At 43.9% G+C, this 13,338-nt stretch overlaps 1 protein-coding gene across 1 annotated transcript; it reads left to right on the top strand.

Annotated features, from left to right (window-relative positions):
* Positions 1–9,409: 9,409 nt before the first annotated feature.
* Positions 9,410–12,547, top strand: fgf23 (fibroblast growth factor 23). The gene is made up of 3 exons (XM_033039728.1): positions 9,410–9,933; positions 10,848–10,951; positions 11,918–12,547. The coding sequence occupies exons 1-3, from the start codon at positions 9,711–9,713 to the stop codon at positions 12,209–12,211; spliced, it is 621 nt and encodes a 206-aa protein (XP_032895619.1). The 5' UTR covers positions 9,410–9,710; the 3' UTR covers positions 12,212–12,547.
* Positions 12,548–13,338: the final 791 nt, after the last annotated feature.

Below are 13,338 nucleotides of genomic sequence, written 5' to 3'. Positions count from 1 at the left end.
AATGTACATCAGGTCACAAAGAAGTTAACAGGAGGACAGTGCAGGAACGCTGTGGCAGCTACAGTCAAGAGTCCCACGTGTATACATGAGCTTGTGTTGTTCTAATGGTAAATGGACATTGGAACTAAAATAGGGGGGGAAATTGGTGAAATACAATTCCCGGGCATTTGGAAGATATTGTTCAAATAATGTCGTTTTAACTTCCCATGACATGTTAATCCAGTTACAAGCACATATTTTGTATTAATTCATAAAACTAATTAAACATAAAAATAAATCTCTCCTCAGCTTCCTTTGATTCCAGGAAAGTGCAGCTACAGCTCATCCAATCTTTCCTCATAGATATAATTGTCCTGTCTCCTCATAACTCCCATCTGCACCATCTCCAGTGTAATCACATTTTTCTTGTAATGCGTGACCAATACCGTGCCAAGAACTCAAGTTGTGCGTAACTAATGTCTACAAATCTGGCATTACCAGCCCGCTCTTACATTATTTGTCTCAGATAACAAATAAAATCTTCCCATGTACCTTTTAATTGACATGACCTGGCACCTTTGAGGACCAGTGGATATACACTCCATGGTCCACACCCTGCAATACCCTCTCGTTGATGGTGTATTGCCTCACTTTGTTAGAATTCCCCAAATGATTACCCTGTACAGCTCTGAATTAAATTCCATTTGCCACTTTTCTACTCCAGTTGATCAGAGCACCTGTATTGTCCTACAATCAAAAGATTTCCCCCCTGTTAACATTGTTGAACCGCATGCATACCTGAATGCCTTTAATAGTCACGATCTTGTAACAACTTAAAGTTTGCAGTGTTATAAAATTTTTAAAGCTTGTTTTTAAAACGAGTTATTAGCAGGTAAAAAATGTGTATTCACTCAATCTTTCAATAGGCATCGTGGCTGGAGATCAGCAAATTGGCAAGAACCTCAAGGATATTTTGGGAAGACAGCAGGTGCGTCACTTACTCCTTATACCCAGCTGCAGTATTTGGTAAATAGTTATGTTTCTGGTCTAATGTTCCTTAGTTACTCCAGCACTCCAGTGTCTTTTCTTTCTCTTTTGTTGATCATTGTCTGGCACTTATGTGACATGAATGCTACATGAGATCTATCAGTACAGGCCTGAATGTTATATGCAAGCTTGTGCACCATCATATTCTGTGGTGTTGCATGAGGAATTGTACAATCCCCCACTTCTCACCTTGTGAGAAGGAGGGTCGTTGATAAAGCAACTGAAGATGGCTAGGCCTAGGTCACTGTCTTAAACAAACTCCAGCAAATGATGTGTAGGAAGGAACTGCAGATGCTGGTTTACACTGAAGATAGACACAAAAAGTTGGAGTACTCAGCGGGTCAGACAGCATCTCTGGAGAAAAGGAATAGGTGACGTTTTTGGGTTGAGACCCAGTCTGAAGATGGATCTCAATCTAAAATGTCTCCTATTTTCTCCAGAGATGCTGCCTGACCCGCTGAGTTTTGTCTCTCTCTCTAGCAATTATGTCATGGGTTGGGATTATTGACCTTCAATGAACTCAAACATCATCTTTTGTGAGAGATATAACTGTAATCAGCGAAGAGCCTTGCCTGAAATGACCATGAACCTTATTTTTACCAGAATACCTTGATATAAATTCAATTCTTTGGTGCATGAATGAGAGTTAAACCATGTTTTCTTGATGAAAGCCAGAGAATCAATGAGTAAGTTTTTGTTGGAGAGTATGCAATGCTTGACTATTAACTTACAAGACTTAAACAAATGCCAAACTTTGCCTGAGCAAAAGTCTTCACGGCTTTTCTTTTTTCCACACACGACTATCAGCAAATAATCTATGGTCATCTCCTTGTCCCAACCAAATGTTCAGATCGGCTTTCTCTCTTTTCACACTGAGAGTGATATGTAGATGGAACAATCAGCCAGTGGAAGTAGTCAGACAGGTACAGTAACAACATTTTAAAACTAATTTGGACAGGTGCATGGATATGGAAGTTGAGAGGGATGTGGGCCAACCATAAGCAAATGAGACTAGTTTAGATGGGGCATCTTGGTCAGCATGGTCGAGTTGGGCCATAAACGTTTTTTTTTTCCGTGCTGTATGATCCTCTTGTCCTACACAGGGGTTGTCAGAAGATTTGCTAATCAAACCTGCTGGAGAATCCCTTTCATTTGAAATTAGCCATTCAATGCCTAATAGGATAGGACATTGAATCTCCCATAGTGTGTATCTTCGTTGGAACTTTTGAAATGAGGTAATAAGTTTGCAGTTGTTCCTGATAATCCAGGGAATCAATATTACTGTCTGGCCTGCAGATGTCTGAGACCTATCAAATTGCTGTCTAATCCTATGTGTCAATTTTCCTTTTATACACCATTACCTGTAAAGTTATTTGTTTCCATATCCATCCTGTGTAAATAGTCTGAATGTAATAGAATACATATACATAGAGAACTGAATTTTACACTGGTAGCATGTTTGGCACAATGGACCAGTCCCTAAATTTATGAGAAGCAGCAGTTCTAATATTCATCATAAAGGGTCATCATTTATTTGGCTGCTGAAGCGTTATGAAGGAATACTTTATAGGAAATCTTAGAAAATGAATTTCCCGTATCTGCAGCAAAATGTTACATCATAACCATTGGTTCCTCTCATCGACTTTGAAGGCAAAAACATGAGATTATAAATAAACAATGGATTACATGAATCATGGTTAACTGGAACTGGTCCCTTTATGGTATTGATTATCAATACACACATTACCTTCAACTGTTGTCAGGTTTGCACTGTTGTAATTTGTCGGTTCACCAATCTATAAATATCACTTCTTCATTTCTATTTTTACATTATGTCTAATGATGGACCAGTTCAAAGAAATTTACATTTCATTTCCGTTCTTCCTGCTTATCCTACCGGTAAAATGATCTGCTGATTCTGCTTTGAGTTTTATCCACAAGGACACTGAACTCAAATGCAAGGAAGTGATCTGTTAAAAAAAATAATCTTGTTTAAAACTGTTTGGGATACCTAAATACAGTAAAACTGGATTTCAGTCTATGGAGAATTTAGGAGAACTGCCACCATCACTGTTGATGGGAAGCTCAACATCAGCTTGCCAATGTTCTGTCAGCAAATAATTATACAAAAGTAAGTGGACTGCAAAGAGACTGCAAATTATGGAATCTGGAACAACAAATATTCTGCTGGATTATTATCCAAGAGGTTTGCCAGAATATTGCCTGATTGGAGGGTATTAGTTATAAGGAGAGGTTGGATAAGCAGGTTGAGCAGTATCTGTGGGTAGGAAAGAATGGTTGATATTTTCAGGCTGAAACCCTACATTAGGCCTAAGAGTGGTGTGGGGAGATGGCCAATATAAAGAGGAGAAAGGGTGTGGTGAGACAGATGGTGAAACTGATGAAGGTTTGCTGGAACTTCCCAGTCTTGACTTCTTCTGTGTCCATTGCCCATGGCTCGTAATTCCACCATCGTTCAAAAATGTGTCTCATTCCACTTTAAATTCCCCACTAATCTAGACTCCACAAACATCCGGGGTAGAAAATTCCTCAACTTTACCTTCCTCTTCAAAAAGTTAATGCCGGGATCTGTGTTGTGATACGTGTTGTTTCTGGTATGTATAAATGACATGAACATAAATATAGATGGGTTGCTTTGTGCGTTTGTAGACTACCCCAAAATTGGTGGAGTTGCACAGTGAAGAAGGCTGTCAAGGGATACAGCGGGATATACATCAGCTACGGAAATGGCCGGAGAAATGGCGGATGGAGTGCGGTTCCCGGAGGTTTTTATCAGTCTCCCTACCTGCTTCCACTACCTGCAACCTCCAGCAACCACCTGCAACCTCCGGGAACCGCACGGAAACCTTGGGTGGGGCGCAAAGTCTCCAGAGGTTTCCGTTCAGGTTTCCTAAGTGGGACAGGGGCATTACAGCGAGTACAGTGCCGGAGACTGTATGGGTGCTGTCTGTACGGAGTTTGAATGTTCTCCCTGTGACCCGCGTGGGTTTACTCCGAGATCTTTGGTTTCCTCCCACACTCCAAAGACGTACAGGTATGTAGGTTAATTGGCTTGGTAAATGTAAAAATTGTCCCTAGTGTGTGTAGGATAGTGTTAATATGTCGCGATAGTGGATCGCTGGTCGGTGCGGAGCGGTGGGCCGAAGGGCCTGTTTCCGCGCTGTATCTCTAAACTAAACTAAACTAAACCCCTTAACAGCATTGTTGTACAGAAGGATCTTAAGATCCAAGTCCTTAGCTCCCTGAAAGTAGCAACAAAAGTAGATGGAATGGTAAGAAAGACATATTGTATGCTTGCCTTTATCGGTCGGGGCATTGAGTATAGAGTCAGGAAGCAATGTCGCAGCTATATAGGACCTTGATTAGGCCGCATTTTTTATATCATATGCAGTTCTCGTCACCGTAGCACAGGAACGATGCAGAGGCTTTTGAAAAGATGCAGAAGAGGTTTGCTAGAATGCTGCCGGGATTAGTTGGTATGAGCTATAAGGAGAGGCTGGACAAACTTGGATTGTTTTCTATGGAACGCCAGAGGTTGAGGAGAAACCTAATAGAAGTAGATAAAATTATGAGATGCATAGATGGGGTAGTCAGTCAGTATTTTTTTCTCATGGTGAAAATGTCAAAGATTAGAGCCCATAGCTTGGTGAGAGGGGCAAAGTTTAAGATGTGCAGGGATTTATTTTTACATGGAGAGTGTTGGGCGCCTGGAATGTGTTACCAGAGGTGGTGTTAAAAGCAGGCACAGTGATGGCATTTAGAGGCTTTAGAAAGGCCCATGGATATGCAGGAAATTGTGGCATATGGATCACATACAGGCAGAGGAGATTAGTTTAACTTGGCATCATGTTAGGCACGATATTGTTGGCCAAAGGATCTGTTCCTGTGCTGTACTATTCTGTTTCATGTATCTTCATCAATAATCTTTCTGCTATCAAATGCGGATGTTGATAATTGCATGATATAAAATTACATCTGAAACTCTTCAGAAAAGCAAACAATTCCTTCTAGCAAGACATGGATAACATTACATGGGCTGAGATCTGGCATCTTATGTTAGTGGTAGACAAATGGCAGGCATGGCAATCTCCCACACAATGTCCAACTTCTCCCCCCTCCTCATTCAATGGCATTACATATGAACATATGAGAGAGATCCCAAACCAGGATAGGAATTTCACAGGGAATGGTAGGTCACAGTGAATGATCTACAATGATGATGATAGTGACCTAGGAGTACAAGTACATACTTCTCTGAAAGTGATCTTCGATGAGGGTTCAGCAATATCCTCTCTCACTGCTCCCCCTCTGTGATTCCTCCTTCCCTCCGACTCAATGACCACGTCTTAACCCAGACCCGTGGCCCTTGCTTTCCCTCTCTATCCCCTCCCACATTCCAGTTCTCCCGCCAGTCTTACTGTCTCCGACTACATACTATCTTTGTCTCGCCCACTCCCCTGATATCAGTCTGAAGAAGGGTCTCGACCCAAAATATCACCCATTCCTTCTCTCCAGAGATGCTGCCTGTCCCACTGAGTTACCCTAGCATTTTGTGTCTACCTAGGGCACTATAGAAGTTGGGATGTGTAGAAAGGAACTGCAGATACTGGTTTAAACCGAAGATAGACACAAAATGCTGGAGTAACTCAGCGGGACACACAGCATCTCTGGAGAGAAGGAATGGGTGATATTTTGGGTCGAGACCCTTCTTCAGACTGATATCAGGGGAGTGGGCGAGACAAAGATAGTATGTAGTCGGAGACAGTAATGTCACCAAAATGTCACCCATTCTCCAGAGATGCTGCCTGTCCCGCTGAGTTACTCCAGCATTTTGTGTCTATAGAGATTGGGATGTTGTGTTGCAATTGTACATGATATTGGTGAGGCTGGACTTGGAGTATTGTGTTTTATTTTGGTCAAATGCCATTAAGCTGGAGAAGGTGCAGAAATTATTCATGAGTATGTTGCCAAACTCAAGGTATTGAGTTACAGGAAGAGATTGAGCAGGCTAGGAGTATATTCCTTGCAGCTAATGAGGGGTGATCTTACTGAGGTGCATAAAATGATGAGGGACAGAGATAGGGGTGAATGCACACAGTGTTTTCCAGGGTAGGGGAATCAAGAAGCTTAAGGTGAGGAGGGAAAGATTTAATAGGAACTCAAGAGGCAACTTTTCACACAGAGGGTGGTACATATATTGAATGTGTTGTCAGATGATGTGGTTGAAGCAGGTACAATACAACATTTAAAAGACATTTGGATAGGTACATAGAAAAGGTTGAGAGAGACTTGGGGCAAACACGGACAAATGAGACTGGCTCAGATGGGGCATCATGGGCAGCATGGACGAGTTGGGCAGAAGAGCCTGTTTCCAAGAACCAATGACTCGATGACAGTGACTCTGAATCCCCACTCTCCTCACTTTAAATGACCATGCTCCCCTCTTGGAATCATGTCCACTCATTCCAGATCCTTCCTTGACATCTACACACTCATCCCCCCTCAGGATCTTCTATGTTCCAGTAAGATGTCACCCCTTATTCTTCTAAACTCCAGAGAAGGTAGATCTATGTTTTAGCCATCCGTGACAGACAACCCTCTCATCCCAGGAATTAGCTGGGTTACCTCCAATCCAAAATATTATTTCCTGAACAAGAACTCCAGGTGTGACCTCATCAGCACCCTGGACAATACTTGTCTATTTCTCAACCCAGCTCTCTTGCAATTACGGTATTTCCATGATCCCTAGGTTCCTCACTAACTTTTCCGCCAATGGTGTAATACCGCAAAATGCTTGGCTAAAAAAATTTCGTACCAATCCATTTTGGGGAAGATTTTCTGCATGTTGTATTGTACTGTGATTCCGATTGATATCTGCTCTCTGTATAATAGTCTCACACCTGGCATCTCAGAATCATATCACCGCTGAAGTTTGACTCAGAATGCAGTTTAGAAATCGATCCTAATCGTTGAAAGACAGTTTTTACTGTAGTTTGTTATATGAATCTGACTTGCACAATAGAATTAACTATATCACTGAAATTTAACATTATTTGGCTTTTAAAGAAATGCCACATATTTTTAAAAAAATCTCGAATTGATTTGATTTTGCTGTACCTTGCTGTAGCAGATTTCTAAATTCATGGCAATAATTTTCTCCAGAACAGAGGAAATGAGTTGGCTATCTCGCCCTTGGGACTGTTCCCCATTCATTGAGTTCATCGCGCTCTGTAACTTATTTGCATTCGGGTCAATATAGATTCCATGTCTACAGAGGTAGCCATTTGATACAATTTATTTTCTTATATTTACTGCCAGGCGTTACGGATTGTTAGAGTTTCGGAGAACCGGCGCATGTTGAACAGTGAGGCAGTGTTCAGGTGGTTCTGGTGAAGTGCATACTTGCCCAGTAAGTCATACCTCAAGTGATTCACTTTAAATGCAAGGTGTTGTGTAATGCAAAATACTCTTCTTACTTTCCTGCAAAGTATCACAGTGAGAGCTTTAAAAGTGCACTGACCAGCTGCAGTATAGAATGTTTGTTTCCTATGCCGCAACATGAGGCAACCTTAGTACCAGACTGACCGGTATCACAGCCAGAAATGTGAAGAGGTTTGGTTGCCAAGCTGTTTCAATGTTAAGATATACAATGATACCGAAAATGTAACCAAGTCGTTTTCCCCCCTTTTTTCTTTTAGATTTCTTGAAATGATTGTCGGAGATCAACTTTTCTGAGGAGATGGGGGTAGTTGGTGGGGAGGTGGGTTTGCAGTGACACACACCAAGAACCTGGGGGCTTTTGTTGGGATTGGGGAATGTGGAATGGACCGGCACCAGGGTGAGTGCGTCCCCTTGTGGAGATTGTAATGTCTTACTCGCTGTGGAGTAACTCACCTTCCCGAATGATTTACAGAGCAACTTTAAAATGACTTTTCAAAAGGATTTTTCATAATGTCCAAACTTTTCATGCAATAATTGATATTTTGCTCAAAAATACTTCAAAGCCCGAGACATTTTCATTGCATTTCTTGATTCATCACGGCCAATTGATTTGACTAAAGTCGATTGGAAGTCCGAAAGAATTTTAAATCCTTCGCAGATGGAAGAGTTAAACTGCACCTGGAGACAGGAGAGACTGCAGATGCTGGAATCTTGAATTAAAAAATAAAGCGCTGGCCGAACTCAGCAGACGAGGCGGCATCTGTGGAGGATGTTTCAGACTCTGAGGAAGGGTCCCGAGCCGAAACGCCTCCTACCCATTTTCCTCCACATTTAACTACTTCTGCTTTGAAACATGCGTTTACTTGTTCACATCTTTTCATGAGATGGTCCACTTAAAAGTGCACAACAAACGTTTCAAATGATCGGAATCGAGTATATTTAATGTAGAAACCTTAAAAAAAAAAGTGGGTAGACATCCACTCGTAAGAACTTTACGCTGAGTTCGTGCGAAACATGTCTTTACGTGCTTCCACGCTGCAGACCTCGGGTGACCGTTGATATAATTGACTTTCCCGGAATCTCTGCCACCCATTCCACGTTTCTGGAAATGACACACGCGTCCGCAGAACTCCAGCGGCTCACACGTCGGACGTGAGGGGAGAGAAGTGGTTGTGTATCGGCATTCCCTGCTCCAGGAAGCATGACACGTGGCCCTCAGTGTGAGAATCGGGCTGGAGGCAGCAAGGTTCACGTTGCAGGGATATGCGGGGAAGATCCGTGCATCTCGCACGGTTCGCCCAGAGAAGTGAACACCGGCGGAAAGCGGCACTCTCTGCTTCTGGCGTGTGCCGCTGCAACTTTACTGAGGAAATTAAAGAAACTAAAGCATCCAGTGAAATAAATTGTTCCCAGTTAATAATCACAAGAGTTGTGAAATTGGCCTGAATTTAATTTTCCGTCCAAATAAAAGATAACATCGTTTTGCGGAGGAGTCGGTTTATCGGAAGAGCAGATTTCAGTGGCTGTTTACAACAAAATTGATGTACAAATAAAGTTCTTGGCGTTGGAGTTAGTAAAATCAAATATTGTTCGATGTTAACTGGGAGGATACAGTCGGGTGGGTAGGAGAACGCCTCCAAATCAGGGCTTCTGGTTGTTAACGTGGACGGGAGCACCTCCTGAGATTAAAATGATGCATAAAAGAGTTAAAGTTAATGTGCGCTCCCGATAACCCGCTGCCGCACCTGCCCTGGGAGAACAGAGGCGAGAATTTGGAAAAGGCTGGGCAGAAGTGATCTGGTTGTAGGGAGAGAGAGAGCGCCGAGCAGACGGCTGGTAACCAGGTCAGAGATTACCAGAAGTTGCTTGTGAACTTGGAATGTAAAGTCGGCAATAGAAAGTCGTGCTAAAGTTGGTCCTGCTACATGCAGCCCACGTTGAAGGGCTGGCACTGTGTAACTATGGCAATTAGCAAGCAGCCCCAGCGCCCTCCCCTCCCCTCCTCCTAAATGACTGTCCCACTAAGGACCAAGTGCAGAAACCCATAGCCTGACCCAGAGCTGTCGCATCACTGGCTTTTTGCCGGGGTTTAAGGTGATTCTGATGTCATTTTCTGATTGACTTTAAAAGCAGCGCCATGGGTTCGGGAGCGGAAGAACGATCGGGGTTGACCAGGAGAAGGTCCGAGCTCTACACACCCAGCTCCAGCCCTTGGTCTAGACATGGGCGCCTGGTTTACCCACCTGATACTGCAGCTCGCCGCAATCCTCGGGTTTTCACTGGTCACGCCAACTCCTCTGGTCAGGACGGACCCAGGAGCGCAACTGGAGCGGGACTGGGGTCAGCAGGTCCGATTCAAGCATCTGTACATGGAAGGCAATAGCAGGCACTTGCAGATCAACCCTGATGGACACATCGACAGCTCGCACGCCCAGAACTTTTACAGTAAGTGCTGCGCTTCCAGACTTAGATTGTTGTAACACGTCCTGACAATATAACTTTAAATCTGAATAGAACTTGAGCTTCTCCTGTTCATGTAGTACAGACTGTCACACTAGACTCATGTTGCGGTCAGATTGTCTAATGTAGTTAGCGGGCAAGTAGTAGTTTAACAAAAACGTCCACACCATCTGGAATCGTCAGACCCATGGGATCCTCTCTGATTGGGAATCCACTTATTGTGGAAACGCCTGTCCGTTCGCTAACCGTGATAAATAGAACAAGTCACCCTGTACAGTAGGTAGACAAAAATGCTGGAGAAACTCAGCGGGTGATACAGCATCTATGGAGCGAAGGAATAGGCAACGTTTCGGGTCGAGACACTTCGTCAGATTGTCTACCTTCGATTTTTTCAGCACCTGCAGTTCTTTCTTAAACACTCTGTACAGTATATCAGTAAATACATGTATCTTGTTTCAGTTCTAGTTTAAGCCGAACGGTTCCATCAAATTCTATCAATTGCTCTCCAAAGGCAATTTGCGCAGATTTTGAACGTTCCTTTCACTTGTCTACGTGTTCGGGGAATTGTGGAATGACAAGGGGACCAAGTGGCGGGATAGTTGAGAGGAGGAGGCGATCTGTGGAAAGTACTGGGGTGCAATTTCTCACATCACCCCTGACTCAACGATATAGCACAGATAAAGGCCATTCGGCCAGTCTTACTGTGCTGTATTTTTGAAAGTGTCCTCCAATTGCCCCCAATTCCACAGCCCTGCAAATCTGCCTCTTCAACCGTAGTCCTCCTTAACGCCTTGTCAAAGGGTAGAATATGATGAGGGATGTGGGACTGGTCTCCAGCTCGCTCCCTCGGTTACATTACAGAGCCGTCAGCAATACGAGGCTGATTTTTTTGGTTGCAGCTCTACTGGAGATCAAAGCAGTGGAGCGGGGCCAGGTGGTGATCCGAGGCGTGAATACGGACCAGTACCTGTGCATGGACACCGAGGGAAGCATCTTCGGATCGGTGAGTCCCGCCTTCTGGTTGCAGGAGACTGTCTGGGCCCCGGGTTTTGAACACGAGGATCCCACTTCCCCCGAAGCATGCTTTCCCTGGGATTCTGAATGGAAATCACAGCTTATCCCTGTAGACCTGTTAAAGCACAGGAGCAGCCATTCGGTCCATCATCCACGCGTCCCAACAGAACAACCCATTAGCCCCATCGTCCACGGCCATGCACACCTCTCCCTCTAATACCTACCCACTTCTCTCTAAATGCCACAAAGGAACCTGTTTCCATCTCACGGCAACTTGGGCAGTTTACAGCCCAGTGGTATGAATATTGATTTCTCTAACTTCAAGTAACCCCAGCATTCCCTCTCTCTCTCCATCCCTCCCCCACCCAAGTCGCACAAGGTATCTCGTTTTCACCCAACAAACAGCTAACAATGGCCTGTTTCCTTTATCGTCGTTACTTTTTTGCATATCTTTCATTCATTGTTCTTTTTCTCTCTCCATTATCGTCCACGTCTCCCGTTCCCCTTATCCCTGACTAGTCTGAAGAAGGGTCTCGACCCGAAACGTCACCCATTCCTTCTCTCCAGAGATGCTGCCTGTCCCGCTGAGTCACTCCAGCTTTTTGTGTCTATCTTCAGATTTCCAACATCCCCGCCGCTTGAAATAGTCACTCCTCATGCCTCTCTTCATCCTCTAGCTCTTTGTGTTACACCTGTCACCCCTTCACCAAGAGTCACAGGCTCTATCTTCGCCCCCTCTCATTTTACTTACTTCAGTCCGTCTTCTCTTCTTCAGAAGGACGTGGCCCCCCCCCCCCCCCCCCCCCAGTTTCGACAACCTTGTAACCGTATTCCCGCGGTACAGGGACGATTCCTGGAAATCTCCCCACTGTTCCACGTCCTTTGCAGTAAGAGGCCACCCAGAACTGAATGCAGGAGCCGGTCGCTAATCTCTCTCCCTCTCTTTCATGCACAGACAACCTACCGCGAAGATGATTGTAACTTCAACGAGGAGCAGTTGGAAACATTTTACAACGTGTACCACTCGCCCAGGCACAAGAAGGTGCTAAGTCTAAGCCTGGAGAAGCGCCCATACGTCCCCAACAGAGAACTTCCCCCCCTTTCCATGTTTTTGCCGAGAGAAAACGAGTTGCCGACGGCAACGTACAGCAGGCGGAGCTCGGAGAGAGAGACGAACGACACCGACCCCTTTGGCATGAGGTCCGGGCAGCAGGCGAGCCCGAAGTTGTCCAGAAGTAGCAGGGGCTAACGGGACTCTCCGGTCGCGTTGAGAGACCCATCCCGCGGTGACATTGACTCAAAGCACTGTTTCTTGTGTTCCGTTCTATTTATTTATTGCTGTGCAAGGCGCACAGTTCATGAATTGGAAAGTAAGAGTAGGTAAATGAAGAGTTGGTGGCAAGGTTAGGGCAGAAGATGACAAAGCCATGACAGTGGATGGAAGCCATTCCTAGTTAATCCCTCCACAGGACCACAGACCACATCGGAATATTCACTTTTATATTACTGGTTCCAAGATTCTCACTTCCACTACTCTCCTTGGAATTCTATTGATTATATTGTTCGAATTTTCTATGGAGAAATTAAAAAAACACCCTTTGCCATTTTAGACCAAATCCATCCACCTGCTCAAACTGTTTAAAGTATTACTCAACCTTTCCATACTTGATTTACTTACCTCTGTGTAAGGCCATCTTTCAGATATTTCCTTTCCGTGTTTCTGGAGTCTTTATTCCCTTCTCTGCCCTCACACCCTCTCACGGCATTGCCTCAGGATTTGGGGATCATCCTTATCCCAGTAACTAGAAATGACCAAGATACACCAACCAAAGCAACCTGTTGATTAACCAGGACTTTCTCTGGAATATTCTTTATGAACGAGGTGAAATATTCAATGTCTAGCCTTTAATGTCTTTAATAAGACATTGAGATATTTTGGGGCTTGATTCATGTTGACTTTAAAACCATTTGTAGAATTTATGTATCACCTATTTGTCTTTTCCTCCATGCATTAGTTTACACTGGCCTGTATTGAATTCCGTGCCTCAAGTAGCACACTGCCTCAAATTCCTTCCAATAACATTACAATCTCTTGATAGCTTTGGAAAATGTGTCCACTGTGCCTTGAGTTACTGGCGGCAGCTTGTTGATGTCAATCCGCAATGGTCTTGGTCTCAACAATGAGACCTCAACACCTCACAGTCCTTCTCCATCACCCACATAACCCCCCCAACCAGCATTGGCTGCATTTTACTCTTCAACATATTTATTTTCCATTCCTGCAATTTACCTTAAATATTTGATTTCATTGTTTTTTTTTGTGTGTAACTGTGTCAAATGTCTATTTGCAATCCAGTATACTGTACTTAAGGCCAA

Source organism: Amblyraja radiata, chromosome 21 (assembly GCF_010909765.2).
Source record: "Amblyraja radiata isolate CabotCenter1 chromosome 21, sAmbRad1.1.pri, whole genome shotgun sequence".
NCBI lineage: Eukaryota > Metazoa > Chordata > Chondrichthyes > Rajiformes > Rajidae > Amblyraja > Amblyraja radiata.
The sequence above is the reverse complement of the archived record's forward strand: the minus strand, read 5'-3'. Positions and strand labels throughout refer to the sequence as shown.